This window comes from Corvus kubaryi, unplaced genomic scaffold (assembly GCF_017639235.1).
Source record: "Corvus kubaryi isolate FWS band 111438036 unplaced genomic scaffold, C.kubaryi_AGA036_p1.0 37392, whole genome shotgun sequence".
NCBI lineage: Eukaryota > Metazoa > Chordata > Aves > Passeriformes > Corvidae > Corvus > Corvus kubaryi.
Genome location: NW_024581131.1, coordinates 12,934,309 through 12,952,808, shown reverse-complemented (window position 1 = coordinate 12,952,808; position 18,500 = coordinate 12,934,309). Strand labels below are relative to the sequence as shown.

The window sequence follows — 18,500 nt, the reverse complement described above, 5'->3', positions numbered from 1 at the left end:
AAAGGCACAGTTTCTGCTCCTTGTTATGGGCAAGGGAGAAGGGGGAACACTTAAACTGTGTGTTGTGGTGCCAAAATAGCTGAGGCTGAGCTTGCTCATAACTGCAGGAAGGAAAGACAACTGAGCACTAGGGAGAATCAGGGGAGCTTGTAGCTAAAAGAAGAAGGACTGGGAATGGCCAAGGAGATCTCAAAGTCTTCCTGTGTTCGAGGCTGCTGGAGTACATCTGAGAAGAGTCAGTGGCAGGGACCTGACCCAGCATGGTGGGGAGGCAGTGATGGTGCCAGGGGCTGCACGGGAGCAAAGCCAGGGAAAAGAAGCAAGCTCTCTGGCTGGGATGGCTGTGAGCTGGCAGAGGTACCTCTCTCCAGCCTGAGTTCTCCCTGTGCCCTGGGACAAAATTGTCCTCTTGCTACTCATGCCATCTTCCCAGATATGAAATAGGAAGTTAAGTAAGGAAACAAAGATGCTCTGAAGGGAGGGAGAGATGCCAAGAGAGGAGGGATAAGAGTCCCACTGTCCCTGACACACCACGACCTGGAGTCCTGTTTCTTCATTCTGGTTCAATATTAACCCAGCAGGGCTGTGACTCCGCTTATTCTGCTTCCTTTGCAATTCCCTTGCAGCCAGGGCTGTACAGCATGGCGCACACCAAAACCAGCCTACTGAGGGGCCTGCTCTTCTCCAGCCTTCTGCACCTCACCTTGAGCCATGACAGAGGTAAGACTCAAGGGCAGAAGTACCAGCAGATGACAGGAGGAAGAAAGATGGAGTTAGTTCTTTCCAGAGGTAATGCATGTGGCAAGTTTTCTTCCTCAAGTCAGGAGGACAGGCTAAAAGCTTGAAGTTGAGAGCAAAAGGGTGCTGAGAATGGAGTGAATAGAGGAGGATGAAGCAGAATCTGTCAGCTGGTGACAACAACTCAGTGGATTTTATGGGTCACCTGGGAAATGGCAGGGAAGGGGATTGTGGCTGAGTCCAGGATCGAGTGTAACACAACCGTGGGGCTTTTGGGGATAGAGTTCCTCTGCTGACCTAGGTGGCTTTAATTCTCCATTGCCTCCCCAGGCGTTCCTTATTGAAACTTTAGGTCAAACAAAATATGCCACCTTCCTGCTCACTGCTTCTTTTATTAGATCCTCTAACTGTCTTTCCTTAACACGAGGTTAGTCCTCTTGGACCCACTACTGTGTGAGGGAAGACCTGTCTCCAGATCTCAAATCAGGGGCTCTGAACATGAAATGGAACCAAGCTGTGCTTATCACAGTGGTCTGAGGCCAGCAAGACAAAAATACAGTGGCTGGGGATAGGGAGAGCAGCAGGCTCAAAGCAAACAAGCCTCTAACTGCAAATGAGCAGAGCAGCTTTGCTGAGGAAGCAGTGTTCTTGTCACTTCTGTTAGCTAAGTGATGGGAGCTGTGACAGGATGAATTCCAGAGAGCCTGCTCTGATAAGCAAGTGTAGACCTGACAGGGCTTCTCCTCTCTATATGGTGCACTGGGGGAGGCTGGGCTGTGGGATCACCACATCAGCTGCCATGTAGTTTTTGGAAACTGAAAGGGGAGACGAAGGTGCCCTCTGGCTGTGAGTAGCCCTTTGACTGGCAGTGTTCTGACCCGATAGTTTTCCTGGAAAAGGGGCAGGCATTGTCCCTGCTCAAGCGCCCACGACGTGCCAACAAGGGATTTCTAGAAGAGATGCTTAAGGGAAACCTGGAGCGAGAGTGCCTGGAGGAGATATGCAGTTATGAGGAGGCTTTCGAAGCCCTTGAATCCACTGATCAGACGGTACGTACCGGGAAACATTCCCTCAGCCATCCTCCACAGGGAGACAGCAGCAGGTTGCACACGCAGCCAGGGGCCAGGGTTCTAATACTCAGTTCTGTGAACCAAAGATGAAGCTGATGTGTGTGTGCCCCAAGGGGAGCTCAGGCTTTCTTAGGGAGCTTCCCTCCTTGAGACACTCCAGGGAATACAGCTGAAAGCTCAGGTTCTTTTCTCTCCCTCTCTACACGTGAAGTGACAAGGTCTCATTGGTCCTGAATAGCATCTTCCACTAGCTCAGCATGCTGCCTCACACATGTGAGCTGCTGTCCCAGACACTCACAGATGCACTGGCGTAGCAGCCAAACACTGAGTGCAGATGCCTCAGACTCCTTTGAGCTGAAGCTTTTGCACACTCTGTCCCTTTCTCTGGTTTCCAGACTCACTCATGCTGCTGAATTTGTGCTGCATCCTTTTGGGATTTGTTCCTAGCCCCAAGGAACAATGTCCCTGCTGAATTTCACACCCAAAATACAACAGATAAACAGTTAGGAGCCTAAGCCAGCAAGACACTACCTCTGTGGAGTACTACAAAAGCAATCAGCCCCAGGCTGCATGGCAGAGATGTATACCCAAAGAGCTGAGCAATACCTACATGTGATCTGTGGCCTTAGAAATTCCAGATTCAGCTGCTTGGACTTCTGCACTGTAGCCCACTGCACCATAGAATGCTCTGCTTCCTCTGAAGGTTGACGAAGGTTGTAAACATCTTTGGTCTCTTTAGAAACAACAGTACTGTCTTGATTCCTGAGTCTGATGCATGGGAATGTGGCTTTGTATCGGGTTTTTTGCTTTATTTATTCCACAGCAATTGGTATAAACAGAGCTAGGTTAGTCTTTCCTTTTGTTTTGATGGCATGTTCTCTTACTGGTTTGAATTGCAGTAGCCAAGAAAGGTTTGATATTCTGTGTCCCTAAATATATATTTTTCTTTATTTTTTCTTTTTTACAGGACACATTTTGGTCAAAATACCAAGGTAAGTTGTTTTGAGTCCTACAGGTACTGTTATCCCTTAGGATGCACTGTCTCATCCTGGAGAGATGGCTCCCTCTTTTAAGAGCTCACTTTCTAGGGCTAAGCACTTGTGTTTTGTCTCTAGATGATAAACTGGTTGAAAAGATGATGCTTATTTGGATTGCTTTCATATAATGTGCCTCTTTCTTCTTATTTTGCTAGTATGTCAGGGCCTGAGAATATCCAGGACAGTTCTGGATGCTTGTCTAGAAGGTATGAACTTCATGCTGACTTCAATCTCCTAGATACAGTGAGTGACAGGAACTTGGTTCCTGCAGAGATTGTACAGAAAAAAATTAAACTGATGTTGGAGAAGCCATCCAATTATAGAGAAAAATATCAGGGGAGGAATTTGAAATTATTTCTTCCTCTTTATTTCCCCACTAACCATTGCAACAAACAATCTGGCTTGTGCACTGAAATAGCATGGGGTAAATATCCTTATTCTTGTGACTCAGTCAGGTGTGAGCAGCCTCTCAGAAAGGCTCTGAGCCAAAGCAAAGCACAGAGCCGCAGGGATGGCTCCCTCTGATGAGAGAGAGAAAGCTTAGGCTGTGTGCTCTTCTCACAGGAAGAGGATGTCTCTGCTCATGCAGGCTCATGCACGCAGCAAAAGTTAAAGGGATATGGGAGATGGTACTTCTGACCTTGAAAAATGCAACATCCAGTTCCACTGACTCTGGCTTACACTGTTGGGATTTTGACAGGTAACTGCGCTCTTGGGCTGGGCCAGAACTATCGGGGAACAATTAGCCACACCAAGTCTGGGATTGAATGTCAAGTGTGGACAAGCAAATATCCACATATTCCTAAGTAAGTTCATCTTCTGCATACCCCTTAAGAGTTCTCCAGGGTGTCCTTCCTTCCTAGCCTAACCAGCTTTGTCTCTCATAGATTTAATGCCACCATTTATCCCAACCTCATTGAGAACTACTGCAGGAACCCAGACAACTCAGAAGGCCCGTGGTGCTATACCCGAGACCCAACGGTGGAACGGGAGGAGTGTCCCATCCCTGTGTGTGGTATGCCACAGCACTCCAGAGACCCCTGCACTCACAGCAAAACACTGCACTGAGACTCACAGTAAAGCAGTCAAGGAGAGGGTTAAGGAGGGGGAACGCTTACATGAACAGAGGTCAGTAGGAGTAGAGAAACTGCATCTTAAAGGGTAAAGGAGCTGAGGAGGAAAAGTCAGAGTCACCCATACACAATGAGCTGTTTTCTCTAGATTATGTTAATCTAGATCTAAATTAAAACCAGTGTCAGCAGTCCCCTGGAATGTACTACAATATTCTCTAGTCAGTCACCCCAAAATCCTGGCTCAGTTGTCTCTAGTTTGTGACAGCCATGAGTCATAATGTTTTTTGGTCTGAATTCCTACCTTTAGGACAAAGTAACTACAGTTTGTGTGTGACTGCCTGCCTTAACATTCTCTCCTGTGAAGGTATGCAGTTTAATACTCACAATCTCAAGAAAAGAGAAGATGCCCTTCTCTCATCATTGCACTGGACATGGAGGACCATCTCCCATTACACATTCCCATTTCTCCCCAGTACAGAGCTATCTCCCCTGGGGCTTGGCCTCTGTCTCAGAAGAACTGGTAAAGGAGAGAAACTTCTCACAGCAGAAGTTTCTCTTCCAAAAACAGAGACTAGAAGCAACAACTCTTACAAGTGAAAGTTAGAGGTCAGCAACCATTTTGACATGGGGTATTCTGAAATTTTAAAAGCCATTACCATTGCTCAGGTCTGCAGAATCTAACAAACTGAGAAGAAATACTGCTCTGCTTTGAGGCCATCAGGCATCTGTACTATCTCTGTTCACCATTTAATTTCTGGCCTACAGTAGCTTACAGTTACACGTGCATGGATATAGCAGGATTAGAAAAGCCTTGGTTTTGTGCACAGTTCTTTCAGAATCATGTTGACATGGGTCAAAAAACAGAAGCAGCCTCACTGATTAAGGTGAATACTACTTGCCCAGTGGCTGTTGTGCACCAGAGAGAATAGTCAAATGGGATGTCTCTTCACATGGGGACCCCCCCCCCGTGCACACGGAGAAGGCACCTTGAGGCCAAGCAAGAATAGATTATTGGGTACTCACTCCCTCAGGAAATGCTGCTTAAAACTTGCAGTCATTAGGACACTCACACAAAAAAGCATGAAAAGTCTTGCAAGGAAATTTTTCACTTATTATTAGATTTAGAAACACTGGCAAAAGTTAAATTTGCTGTTTTAGTAGCATATCACAATAAAAGGCTCCCCCAAATATGGCCTAGTTAAGCATTTGAGAATAAGGTGTTGGAGGACCTAATACAGCAGCATTATGATACCTGAGGCACCTACCCATCCCTCGAGCTGGTTCTCAAAGATGCCCCAGAAGGGAACACAGTATTGTTCCTCATATCCTAGTGACAAAGAGAAGTGTGATGAATAGTGCCAGCCTCACTTCACAATACTGCTGGACCACCTCTGACACTGCAATATTTTAGAGGGCCACCACATGCATGGGAACACAATGGGAGCTCCCAAACATAATGGGAGGCCCCATGGAACTCTAGGCTTCAGTAAAGGGGCTCTGTGCTATTTGCTAACAGCACTTCTGAGTGCACAGCTATGGCTTAAATCACAGCTCTCTGTCTTTCCAGGTGAAGACAGAACAACAGTTCCATTTACTCCACGGGCCACACCACCTGTACCAGTGGAGCCTTGTGAACCAGAGAAAGGCATGCTTTACACAGGGACCCTCTCAGTCACTGTGTCTGGAGCCAAGTGTCTGCCGTGGAACTCTGAGAAAGCCAAAGAGGTGCTCCATGGAAAACACATTGACCCAGACGTGGAGCTGCAGGAGAATTACTGTCGGAATCCAGACAGAGATGACGAGGGTGTCTGGTGTGTCACAGATGAACCACCCTACTTTGACTACTGTGATCTGCACTACTGCGGTGAGAAGTCTGCATAGGTTTGGGTAGGCACACATTTGAGGCAGTGGCAAATAACAGCAGGACTAGAATGAAGTGCTTGGCCTGGGAGGCATAGACAAGGATGTCTCATAGATTTAATGCCACCATTAATGCACCATAATGCACCATGCACCTGGGAGTCCTGTTTGTCCATATAGCACATGTACTAACCTGCCTTAGGTGCATAGCACTGTTACCTCTCTCAGGTGTTCTCCCTGAAAACTCACAGTGGTGGACTAGACACATTAAAAAGAGCACTGGTGTTTTAAAACATCATTCCTTCATCAGACCCACTGTGTGGGGAAAGGGGATATTTACATTGCTGATAATTATGGTAACTGCAGTTAAGCCTTTTACCATGTTTGTCTTTCTATCTCTCTCAGACAGCTTGCTAGAGGATGAGAACCATGAGTTCGAGGGAATATCAGGACGTTCTACCATTCCTCAGGAATTCAAAACCTTCTTTGATGACAAAACTTTTGGTTCAGGTGAAGCAGGTGAGCAAAAACTCTGGATACAGCATGTTTGTAGAAGGGCTGTAGCTTCTGCCTGTTCCTCAGAAACCTCAGCTAGCCAAATGCTGTTAAAAGCAGGGGAAGATACTTAAATTCCTTGAACTCTCAGAAGTCAATATCCAGTTCCAATCATGGAGCTAGTAAGCACTTCCTTCCTAAGATCTTCCAGCTTTGCATATTGACTGCAGACAATAGTTCTGCACTGTGAATCTGGTAGGGTAGCAAAGCCAGATTGCCTGTTTTTTCAGATTGTGGCATTCGTCCTTTATTTGAGAAGAAAAAGGTAACAGACCAAAGTGAGAAGGAGCTGTTGGAGTCCTACATGGGAGGCAGAGTTGTTGGTGGAGATGATGCAGAAGTTGGCAGCGCCCCCTGGTAAGTACTGGCTTTGCACAGTCTTTGGGAACTGTGTCTTCCTTCTCTTCAGCTCAAGCAGGTAGAAATAAAAGGGCTTTCCTATCTCAAGCATATATTATGGATTCTAATCAAAGCTGCTCCAAGTGGTTGACGGAGCAGTACTAAAATAGCTGTAAAGAAACTCACCTCTTGAATCAAGTATGCAACCACTGGAGAAAGCAAGTATGTTGGTGTGTTTCATCTTCATGTCTTCCTCTTTCCAGCTTTGCTGGAACAGAAAGGAGGAGAAACCTCTCCACGTGAAAGAAATGGGGTAAATGGCCTACTACGTAGGATATACATGTTCGGGGAAGACTTTTGCTACAGAGATACTTATGCAGTTTTGTCAGTATAGTGCAGTGCTCTTTCCTTCTCACTGCCAATTCTGCACCTTCTGCTTGACAACAGGACCCATTCAGCCAGCCACATCTTAAGTCCTGCTAAGGCTTCCTTCCTCCTCATCTCTCAGGCAGGTGATGCTCTACAAAAAGTCTCCTCAAGAGCTGCTGTGTGGTGCCAGCCTCATCAGTGACAGCTGGATCCTGACTGCTGCTCATTGTCTTTTTTATCCACCCTGGGACAAGAACTTAACTACAAATGACATATTGGTGCGGATTGGCAAGCACGTAAGAGCAAAGTAAGAGTCTGGATAAGTGAGAAGGAACCAGGCTTCCTCTTGCAGTAGTGAGATACTTTGAAGTTGGGCTGTCATTCAGTATCCAAGGAAGTATTATAGCTAACGTTTCATGCCTCTCAATAACAGGATCTAATGGGGCTGTCATTTGCTGCTCTTGCTGATCCTAAAGGTTAAAGTGAAAAGGAGCAAGGAAGCCTGAGAAATCTAAAAGGGTGCTCCTATGTAAAGACAGCATTGTCTCCGAGGGTACAAAGCTGAGAGTATCATGAACTCCAACTCTCAGCTGCTACTGTACAGTGAGTTCTCTCCTTCATAACTATTTCAGATATGAAAAGAATAAAGAGAAGATTGCTCTTTTGGATAAAGTCATCATCCATCCCAAGTACAACTGGAGAGAGAACATGGACCGAGACATTGCACTCATGCATTTAAAGAGACCCATCAGCTTCAGTGACTACATCCATCCTGTCTGCCTGCCTACCAAAGAGGTCGTGCAGAGGTGAGGAGAAAAGAGAGAGAGAGAGAGAGAGGTGACTTCTCAAGGCTATTTGCAGCAAGAATGCCAGGTGGGAGAAAGCTGTTACATTTAATTATACCTGTGCTTCCTTCCATAGGCTGATGCTGGCAGGTTACAAAGGGAGGGTAACTGGTTGGGGAAACTTGAAAGAAACATGGGCCACTAACCCCAGCAACCTGCCCAAAGTTCTGCAACAGGTCAATCTGCCCATTGTAGACCAAAGCACCTGCAAGGCATCCACCAGAGTTAAAGTCACTGACAACATGTTTTGTGCAGGTAAGTAGCACTGGAGCCACAGAAGTCAAGGGCTCTGAGCTCCTGGTATGACTCGTGCAGAAAGGTTACTTTCTGATAAATTTGCAAATGCCCTCCACAAAGAATAACTTCCCTATGACAAGAACTTTCTCAGCTCTCAGAAAACACGAAGGCTGGAGAACTTGAAGCTAGGAATAAAGTTTGCAACACGAACCTGTGTCAGGCACTAGTCTAATGGTACTAGGTGGCAGCAGCAGCTGTGGGAGAACTAAGCATAAATAAAATTATCTTTTCACCAGTACACAGAACAGTTCAGTGACTTCCTAAATTGAAGGCTGCACACCTATTATCCTGTCTATAGCTTGTCTCAATCTTTTGGAGCCCATTCATACTTATGCCCACAAATTCTGAAGGCTCCTACCTTCCTACATCATACCCTTCTCTTCTAGCATCATACCCTTTTTGAGTAAGAAGGGAAGTGGACACAGAATTCAAGCTACCAAGAGACTATGGATTTATGTACTAGTTTAATAATTCCTGCTGTATTCTTCATTTGTGCAGACTTTATCAGGTCCTACAGGCAAGCCTCCAGTGATTTTTGACTAAATTTGTGCTGCTTGCATCTAAACACATGCGATTGCTTGAGTTAGGATGGAAGCCAATTACATGAGTGTGCTGAAAATACAGAGTTCTTGTGGATTCTTTTTCTAAATAACATCCTTTGAAATAGCTCAGATGCAGACATACAGAAAAAACAGACACAGGTGATGGGAAAATGCAGAGATACTATCTAGTTCATCAGGAATGAGTGAAATCCTTTTCTTCATAGTGAGACTTAAGAAGACAGCTGGGGAGATGAAAAGCAGAACTTAAGAGTGACAGGAAGGTGAAAGTGGGGACAACAGTGTATCTCTATAATAAACAGAAGAACAGGGAACAGAGAATATGACAAATAAGTTTCCAAGACAAGAAAAGCACAGTAGCTCAAGCTACAGCTGTTGTACAGTGTCAGTGCACTTGACACTAACAACAATTCTGATGAAAGAACAGGAATGAGAGCACAGAGGGTGGATTCAAGAAAGTTGCAAAGACAGATGCAGAGTTAGAATTTTTACATATGTGAAAAAACAAAGTCCAAGAGTTGACAGAAGCAGCAAACAATCTCATGGGTCCCAAAACATTTATGCAATTTATCCCAAAACTTTAAAGAAACCATGGCCAACAAATGTCAAATGTTCATTTTTCTTGCCTGTAGGTTACAGTCCTGACGACTTAAAGAGAGGAGATGCCTGCGAAGGGGACAGTGGGGGACCTTTTGTAATGAAGGTATGTTCAACAAGTTCAAGCTTATAAGACATACAGAGATAGGTTTGTTCTATGCTGAACTTCATAGTCTAAAAAACAGTAGCAGAGTGGAGCCACAGCTGAGTGGCTGAAGCAAACCCAGCTCATGCCCAAGGTGAGCAATGGAGACAAATCCTGCAGTCATCCAGCCCCATTTCTATACTGAGCTCTCAGCATATTGGGAGATCACCTGCAGGACATATGAGTGATGGCCAATTCTTAACTAGAGATTTAAGAGTAGAGACAAAATTACTCCAACAAACCGTTGGAGATGCCAGTCCGAATCCCAAAGTAGCATCCATCATTAAACAGGCTGGGGCACATCCAAGGTTTAGATCTGAGAGGGCAACCAAGCTGCTAAACAATCCAGAGCACATGTCTTATGAGGCATGGCTGAGGAAGCTAGGCTTGTTTAGCCTGGAGAAAAGGAAGCTCAGGGGAGACCTACTGAAAGGAGGTTGTAGCTAGGTGGCAGTCAGCCTCTTCTTCCTGACAAGCAAAGGACAAGAGAAAATGGCCTCAAGCTGTGCCAAGGGAGGTTCAGGCTGGACATCAGAGGAATTTCTTCACTGAAAGAGTGCACTCAGTGCTGTGGTTTAGTTAACATGGTGGTGTTTGGTCAAAGGTCGGAGTTGACCTTGGATGTCTTTTCCAGTCGTAGAATCAGAGAATCATTATCAGTCTCTTGCTCCTTGTGCCAATCCCATTTTTTCTTCACTTTAGAACCCAGATGACAACCGCTGGTATCAAGTGGGAATAGTTTCATGGGGAGAAGGCTGTGACCGAGATGGCAAATACGGATTTTACACCCATGTATTCCGCCTGAAAAAGTGGATGCGAAAAGCCATCGAAAAGCACGGGCGATAGATGAAGCACTGACCTTGCTTGCTCTCAGTTTTGCTATGATGCTCCACTTAAAAACACAAGGATAGAAGATCCTGAAGTAAAACAAGTTATATCCTTACAACTTGACAAAGGAAAGTCTTATCCCTTGAAAATAAAGGCTCTGAAACCCATCTTCTTCCTTTATTCATGCCGAGTTGAATTGCAGTTGGATCTAAATCATGACAGGAGTACCAGAGTACCAGGAGTACCACAGCACTAGCTGTACTGCTGATTACCTGTTGTGCTTCAAACAAGTTCCCCTCCCTTCCATCAGCTATGATCAACACATTTTGGACCTCATGTAATGGCCTTGTCAGCCATAGCAAGCAAGATTGTGTCCTCATGCACTGTCCCTTTCCTCCCTTCTACTTTTTGACCCACGTATGTACCAGAGATAACAACCCTACAGTACCTGTGGCATTACACAAAACACAAACGTCAAAAGTAAAGCAACTAGAAGCTGTTTTGATCAGATAAACATCGTTCTCAGCTACAACAACAGGCAATAAATACCAGCACCACTGTGTGCAATTCATCCTACAAAGGAATAGCAGCTTGAATACATTAAGCAGCACTTCCAGTAAGTTCCTACACAGCAGGTGGTGCTGGGTCCTCATTGTGTATTTTCCACCTGCATAGCAAGATTCAGAAGGAAGCAATTCAGGCAGTCATTGTCAAAGCCTCCAAGGTATAGTGCAGGATGCTTCCATGTTTGCTTGTGTTATAAAGGCTGTTAAGGGATCTCTCCAAAAACAAGCTTCAATTTTTCATAAACTCCTCTTTAGCAGCAATTTTGGACCACTGAGGACCCAGGAGTACAGCAGTAAACACAAATTCTTGACCACCAATCTGTTTAGCCCAATTTCCTGCTAAGACAATCATGAGATTTGAAAATACTCCCTGCTTCCTATGGCACCATATTTCTAAACTCAGAGTGCCATAAAGTCACAGAAACAGGCAACAGTGAAATTAGTTGTTCTAAAAAAAAGTTATTGATCAATTACTGTCTGACGACCTCCTTTTAGATGGCTCATTTGGGAACCAACTTGAAGCAGCTCAATTTGATCACCCAAATAAAGCACAAAAACCAACCTCTCCGAAATCTGAAGAACAAAACCTCAAGAGCTCATGTTTCACGGCTGTTTAAAGTAATTGATAACCACAGGCACTGAACACTGAAAATGTTTAGCCCTTCTCATGTTTAAAATTTAAGCCTCACCCCTTCACTACTGTCAAATAATCTGTGACAAGAGGGGAACCAGGACCATACAGTTTCTGGAGAAAGTCACTGTTCATATTGACTTGTTACAAACAATACAGAGGAATCATTTTTAAAATTCAGTTTAATGTTATTTAAATATTGTCTGGGCTAAAGGTTAGGCTTTATTAATTTATGTGCACAAGTTTTAGTTCAGAACTCCCAGGATATTGAGTCCAACCAAACACTACAAAGACACAGGGCAAAAACTCATTCATAAAAACAACTCTATCTTCTGCTACTCAATTATTCCTGTATTTCACTTTCGATTCGGCTTCAAATTTAAAATAGTTTATGCAGGTTTGCAGGCATTGCTGTTTTAACATCCTGAGCTAATTAACAAATAGTTCTTCAGAATGTCTGCTGAATATGGGTTAATTTAAATGTCACTAAGTTTCAGAGAGCAGCTAGTAATTGAGAGGTAGTGGCAGTAACTCTAGTGTCAGCCAACACAAACTATTCACAAACTGCCCTAGTTTAAGTGCACAAAACCACAGCACTTACCAGTAAGGGCCAAACCCTGACTTGTAACAGAGCTCTGTTCCACAACTGCATGCCCATTTCAGGTTATGAGAGGAGACTGTGACTACTAAATCGAGGCAGTGGAGCAATGAATGGCGTCATATCAGTTAACACAGGATGGAGAACGCTTGTGATCACCTGCTATCACAGTGTGCAAACTCACCATAAGCACCAAGCAACATTATGTCAACTGCAACCCCAGCCTAGGGGTCCTGTGAAAGGAAGATTTCAGACATTTGCAGAAGCTCTGGCATAGATCTGTTGTACAAGTACTAATTTAAAGCCACATTTTTACTGTAATCAGGCAAGACAGTTTCAGTAATGGGCCTTACGCAGAGACTGCTGGTCCACATAGCAAACAACAAAAGCAGTAGTTACAAGGAACAGATTAAAATCTAGCATATAGGTGTGTTATTTTAAGTCTGCCTGTCCAACTCTTCAATAACTCTGTTCTAGCTATGGAACAGATGTACAATTTATGCTTCACAACCAGTTCTCACAGGGAAATGGTAGTAAGGTGAAAATACATCACCTCCCTAGAAATGAAAGGGCTAGAAAGGATACACAGTGTGTCTGTCTGTCAATCTTCATTATTTGGAGCTTCTGAAAAAGGCTAATCACTCACTAAAAAAAAAAAGAACTGGCTACAACTTCTGCAGACTAGCTCTACTTAGGTGTCTTAGATACAAAATGGTAGAGATCACTGACATCTGATGTTTAAGAGCAAAAATAATGTAGTGAGTGAGGTTTACCTGCATGATGAACATTCCTTAATCAGATGAGTTCAGGATAAATGAGTCCACTGACTGTACACCACTGCTAGTCTATTCCATATCAACAGCAGCAGGCTCCCTCAAAGAGAGCTCCCTCAGATGGGACCACACAATCTGGGTAAAGGCATCACAAGGACTAGATAATTCAAAATAAGCATTTCAGCAAACTAAATAATCTCAAGTTACAGAAACATATTCCAAAACAAAAAAAGCAACTATATGAAAAATGTACTACTACTCATACAAGTACGAGTGCAAAGTCTCAGGACTGCACCCACAGACAGTATATTTCCACTCATCTTCCTTATAGTGTATCCAAACCCCAAGATTCATGTCAGGAATAGCTTAGTTCACTTTCTAGATGCCCAGTCACTAACATTCAACCAGCAGTCGCTGCTGTTCCTATAGAGGCTGGTATAGTTAATGCAAACTTTATTTACAAAAGACACTTAAATTAGTTACTTCATGCCATGTGTCCATACAGAATCAACAGTTCAAGGATTACATGGAGAAGAATTCACAAAATTAAAAGTGAAATCACTAACGGTCTTCTAAGAGTTAAGAACTAGGAAAAGATTTTAAAGACAACTTTACAAATAAAAACCCCAAGTCATGAGAAACTAGTCTGAGCAAGAGGATGGTTGTTTACAGGTCTGTACACTAAAACTAATACACCGACAGCCTTCTATTGTCAAAGAGATGCTCATTGAGAAGCAGATTATGTACAAATACTTGTGCCACAATGACTCAACCCCCCAAAATCCACTGTATTATACATAAACCAGTTTGTATACATCAGGCCTAAACGAGGCCATTTAACTATGAAGACTTCTAGTTTAGTAAACTAAAGCTGGAGACAGCCCCAAGCAACAGCAATACCGTCTCTTTGCATCTCTATTTGCGACTGCTTTTTATTCTCTCCAATCTTTTTTTCAAGTCATCAATGTTGGCTGCTGCAGAAGAGGGTGAAGCCAGGGTAGTTCCAATGCCAGAGGAATGAGTCTGATTGGAGTCCAGGTCCAGATGTTGGTACTGCTCCCGGGACTCACGCAGCTGGGAGAGCTTACTGTGAAGCATATCTGTAGAGGATGCAACTGTAGGGAGTGTTGGTTTAGAGAGCAGAGACGTCAGAGGGGGTCTGTCTTCCTGCTACGAGGGAGGAAAGTGAAGTGTTAAGACATAGTGGTAAAGGCCATATAAGTAGTACAAATCATAATCAATGGCTTTTCATCTCTACAGGAAGCAATAAAAACAGAGGAAAGGGAAGGAGCACTACAACACAAGTGGATCTGGAGCAATAAAGTCAGTTGCTGTCAAAGTCAGAGCCATGCAAAGCTAATTACAATACTCAATTCTTATCATCTGAGTAGTTAATGTTTAATTTTATGTCAATAGGGACACAAAGAAACTAGTCTTTCAAGATCAAAAAAATTCCCTGCAGACCAGAGTTTTACTGAGATAGACTGCCAGAGTCTTGAACAGCCTAAACTCCTGATTTAGGAACAGAAATTTTGAACAGGATTGAAAAATTGAACAGGAAAATCCCTGCCTATGTGCAACATCAGCAGACAATTAATTTTTTGGAAGAATGAGAAGAGGAAACTTGAACTGACTGGCAAGACCGAACCTGTCAAAGGCTGACAGTGTCAATTCACTGTTCTTTTATCAGTTGACATTTCCATCTGAGTTACTTACCTTGTTATTGATCATCTAGGAAACATTTCCCCTCCTCAGAGCTCTAAGATGATACTGATAATTTGGGTCAAAGTTTAAAACAGTGATGCATCTGGATGACTATCCCCAGAGTGAACATCACTTCTCACATGGCCAAATTAAAATTTCAGGAATTGGCACTAGATTCCTAACACACAGATCATTGGACTGTAAGAAATTTTGGTCCACAAGTTTCCAATATTAAGCTCATTCAGCATTTCTTTGCCTCAGTAGCCATACACCCAAAATACATCATACTTCAAAGTCTTAATTCAGCTCTCATGGTTGTTTCAGAGCAGAAGGACCCAGAATTTCCCATCATTCATCTCTGAGGTCAATATATGCTATCTTTTAGAGAACAGTAGTTGTTTGAACCTTTCTGAGACTCAACTGCCTGGCAAGGGAAGATAATTAGCTACAGACCTGTAGAGACAACCTGCACATAACACCAGTGATGCAGACAGAGTGGATTGAAATATAAACCAACTTAGCCAGGTAATGAGTTTAAAGCCATTTATACGAGGCATAGTGACATGCAGTGAGTAGAGTAGCTAGGACATGCACTGTAAATGAAAGATCATAAATTCTGATTAGAATTCAAATGCCAGAAGGCAGATTCATAAAAAAAAAAAAAAAAAAAAAAAAAAAGCCAAGTGCAACTCAAGTGCCTCCCCAGGAGATTTACAAGTGTTGTCAAGTACAATACCTTTGCATTGTCAAGGCCACAACGCTGCCTGAGGATTTTTAATCTTTCCAAGTAAACTGAAGGCCCCACTTCCTCCCCATTTGTGTTTCCTATAGATGAAGATACAGTGTGGGTAGACACAGGAACACATGTTCCTTCCATCTGAGGAGAAATTCCTGGAGGATGAGGGGAAGTAAGGAGGAAAGTTAAAATTTAGAACATCAGAAAAGTGTAAGCCTCTTGGTCAGTTCCTTGAAATAAGATGCACTGGATGAAGAATTAACAAACCTATTATTTTCTGGTTATTTGCATTTGCTAGTAGGGACATATCCACCCTTTCATTTCCTTGCAAAAGTGACAATTGAAAATCAAGAAAAGAAATGGAGAAATTTAAGGAGTGGCTGCAGAGCAGCTCTAGAAGTGCCGAGGAGAGCAGTGTATGGAGAGGAAGATGCTTATGTGCATCAGCAGGGACCATGTCCAACAGGAGAACTGAGCAATTGGCAAGGTGGGAAATACTTGGGAGTCATCTGTCTTCTTCTAGTTTAGCTGTACTTTGGGGCTTACCACTGATTCTAACCCCTCTTCATTTCTCATTTGCGCAACTTGAAGCTTTTTATTCCAATTTAGTCTCAAAGAGTGATTTCTGGAATGCACATAAAGTTTTTAAAGCTTCCCTACCAAGAGACTAGAAAAAGAATTTACATTATGAAAAAAATTTTTCCATTATTAAAAGAATTGCAAATTCTAAGACTCAGCATGGACAAGAATTTGTTCTCACTAATTTACTACAAGGGTGTTTAAAATAGATAAAAAGAGAATTAAGTATTTATACCTTACTCTAAATAAAGCACTGTTGCAATATTCAACAGTATGTTCTATTGTATCAGACTTACAGTTAGCAACGAAAGAAAAGACAACTGTAGCACATAAATTTGGTTTTGAAAACTGCTGAACTAATATTTCTCAGTTGTACAGACTTTTAGGATGAAAGGTAGAATTTTCTGTCCTACACAGTTGGACACATTTAGGAGGTTCTGAAATAATCTCGTATCATCTTCCTAAAGTAATCTACAATACAGGGATAGAAGAAGGAACAGTAGTAGAAAAAAGGCTAAAGTTTCACAGGACACAGTGAACTGTGTAAGAAATAAAAGTTAGAGGTAGTTTTGCTAAACTGTGTATCAGCTTTTACTGCCAGCTAATAATTTGTCACATTCCTTCCCTTATATTTCATTAAATACTCCTTTGTATTTATCTGCAATGAAAAGACTCACTAACAAGCAGTTTTACAGTAATTCATCCAATTAAAAAGTAATTTATTGGAAGTGGATTTCTGCAGAAACAGTTCATGCTATTCAAAATAAGCTTTCCAATTCCACAGAAAATAATACTATTAAAAAGCCTCCTACACGTTTTTAGTAAAAAAGTAAAAGAAGCTGACAGCTGCTACTGTTTTAAACCAGCTTTATACCTTGCAGAACCAATTTACAATACCAGACACGAAACACAGGCTAATGTTCAACCCACGCTACAGGATATGGATTAAAACCAGTTGTTTACCAAGTCTTTCAGATGTTTTCTACATTTAGTGTGGTTATAACTTCAGTTTTTGTAAACAAAGAATGCATACTCCCTAAAAATGGTGCCTCATGAAGCAACACAAGCACCAAGAAAATACATGGATTGCTTCAGAAATCCATAAACGTCTGCAAATATTAGTTTCTACCAGGAGACATGTAACTGTTCCAGCTCTGCTTCTCATAAACCAATCAGTTTTGCTGCAACATGTACCTGTAGAAGTAGCAATGCGTCCTTTCCCTTCCCGTTCCGTTTCTATCAGTCGGAGGCCTCTTTCCACATAGCTCTGGAAGAACTGTGAGGAATTTTTCAGGAAGGGCTCAATATCTGCATCAGAATATTTCTTTTTGTATTCATACAGCTCTGCCAGACCCTGGGAGGGAAGAGTTGCTATGTATTACTACAATTGCTGCATACACCATTCTAGTGTATCACGCTCTTCCTTGCAGGAAGGGGGCACTCACCTCCTTGGTGTTCTCCTTTGAGCCAATCTTCTTAAATATTTCTGCCAAAATATCATTGACTTTGGCTTTTGAAGCCTTTTCCTCCTAATAAATAAACAAAAGGAGACTTTAAAAACAAAGTGAATAAAACCAAACGGAAATCAGAAAAACCCATGACACCCTCTGACCTGCTAGCTGGATACAGAGTTTCCGAGATGAAGAAAACTTTGAAGTGATCAGGGTTCTACATAGCCACTATATACACAGAATGAGAGCAAGGACATCATGAAGCTGTAGGACTCCTTCTGAGAAGTTAGTGTTTAAAACCTGTTCTAGGTATGGCTAACTTTTAGTAGATCAGATGCAGTACCATGCAGCATAAAACTTATGCTGCACATCTCAATGTCCTGGAGAGCACTTCATCCTGGGACTGTGCACAGAATACTCAGGTAAACACACACAACAAATTTCCAAAACAGCTGTAAATGAAAATTTCACTTTAGAAGAGTATTTCCAGCATTAGTTACATGTTGAAAAGGGAATTTCTACTTGATATTCCACAAACACAAAATTAAGTTTCTTTCTTAAATAAATTGCTTTACACTCACTTTCCCTGCCAACACATTTTCTTTACTTACTATGCGAGAAGCTCCTTTTTCTGTATCCTTATCGGCTTTTCCGGTCTGATCCATGGAGTGTTTCATTACTCTACAAAGGTGAGCTTCTAGCTCAGACTCATTTTTGTTGTCTATCATTGTTAAATGATCTAAGATCTAAAATAAGAAAAAAGGGGAATTAATGAAAAAAAAAAAAAAAAAGAAAATAACAAAGGAAAGACTCTAGAGACTGCATGAACATCCAATTTAAAAATACATGACTAGTGACTGCTCTGACCTTGGGCCCTTTCAACTTGCACAGGGTGTGAAGCAGAGTCTTCAGTGTCCTTATAGGGAACTCACTCTTACATTGCTTCAGCTTCTCTTTGGGAAAGACCTTCATGAAAATGTGGATATCCAGCAGAATCCGATCCAGATTGATGCTATTAATGGTTTCCGGAAGAAGACGCACCATTCTCCACAGACACTGGAACGAGAGGCTGACTTAAAGCAAGACAACTCAAGAAAGAAGCATTTGATTATATAAGGAGAGGTTACACAACACTATCACTGAGCCACT

General features: G+C 42.6%; 2 protein-coding genes across 7 annotated transcripts in view; one reads left to right on the top strand and one right to left on the bottom strand.

Moving 5' to 3' along the window:
• Window positions 1-593: 593 nt before the first annotated feature.
• F2 (coagulation factor II, thrombin) lies at window positions 594-10,480 on the top strand. The gene is made up of 14 exons (XM_042038479.1): window positions 594-720; window positions 1,624-1,787; window positions 2,776-2,800; window positions 3,001-3,051; window positions 3,546-3,651; window positions 3,733-3,860; window positions 5,486-5,782; window positions 6,184-6,297; window positions 6,564-6,690; window positions 7,181-7,348; window positions 7,674-7,847; window positions 7,963-8,141; window positions 9,376-9,446; window positions 10,188-10,480. Exons 1-14 carry the CDS (start codon window positions 642-644, stop codon window positions 10,329-10,331), a joined length of 1,827 nt encoding a protein of 608 aa, XP_041894413.1. The 5' UTR covers window positions 594-641; the 3' UTR covers window positions 10,332-10,480.
• Window positions 10,481-11,683: 1,203 nt separating this feature from the next.
• The window catches only part of CKAP5 (cytoskeleton associated protein 5), a 54,265-nt gene continuing 47,448 nt past the window's right edge, over window positions 11,684-18,500 (bottom strand). For all 6 annotated transcript variants that reach the window (XM_042038473.1, XM_042038472.1, XM_042038469.1 and 3 more), the window contains 6 exons: window positions 18,219-18,407; window positions 17,963-18,097; window positions 17,346-17,429; window positions 17,095-17,254; window positions 15,322-15,476; window positions 11,684-14,051 (listed from right to left, as the gene is read on the bottom strand). In XM_042038473.1, coding sequence (XP_041894407.1) covers window positions 13,797-14,051; window positions 15,322-15,476; window positions 17,095-17,254; window positions 17,346-17,429; window positions 17,963-18,097; window positions 18,219-18,407 — 978 coding nt within the window. In that variant the 3' untranslated portion in view covers window positions 11,684-13,796. The remainder of the gene's footprint in view (window positions 14,052-15,321; window positions 15,477-17,094; window positions 17,255-17,345; window positions 17,430-17,962; window positions 18,098-18,218; window positions 18,408-18,500) is intronic.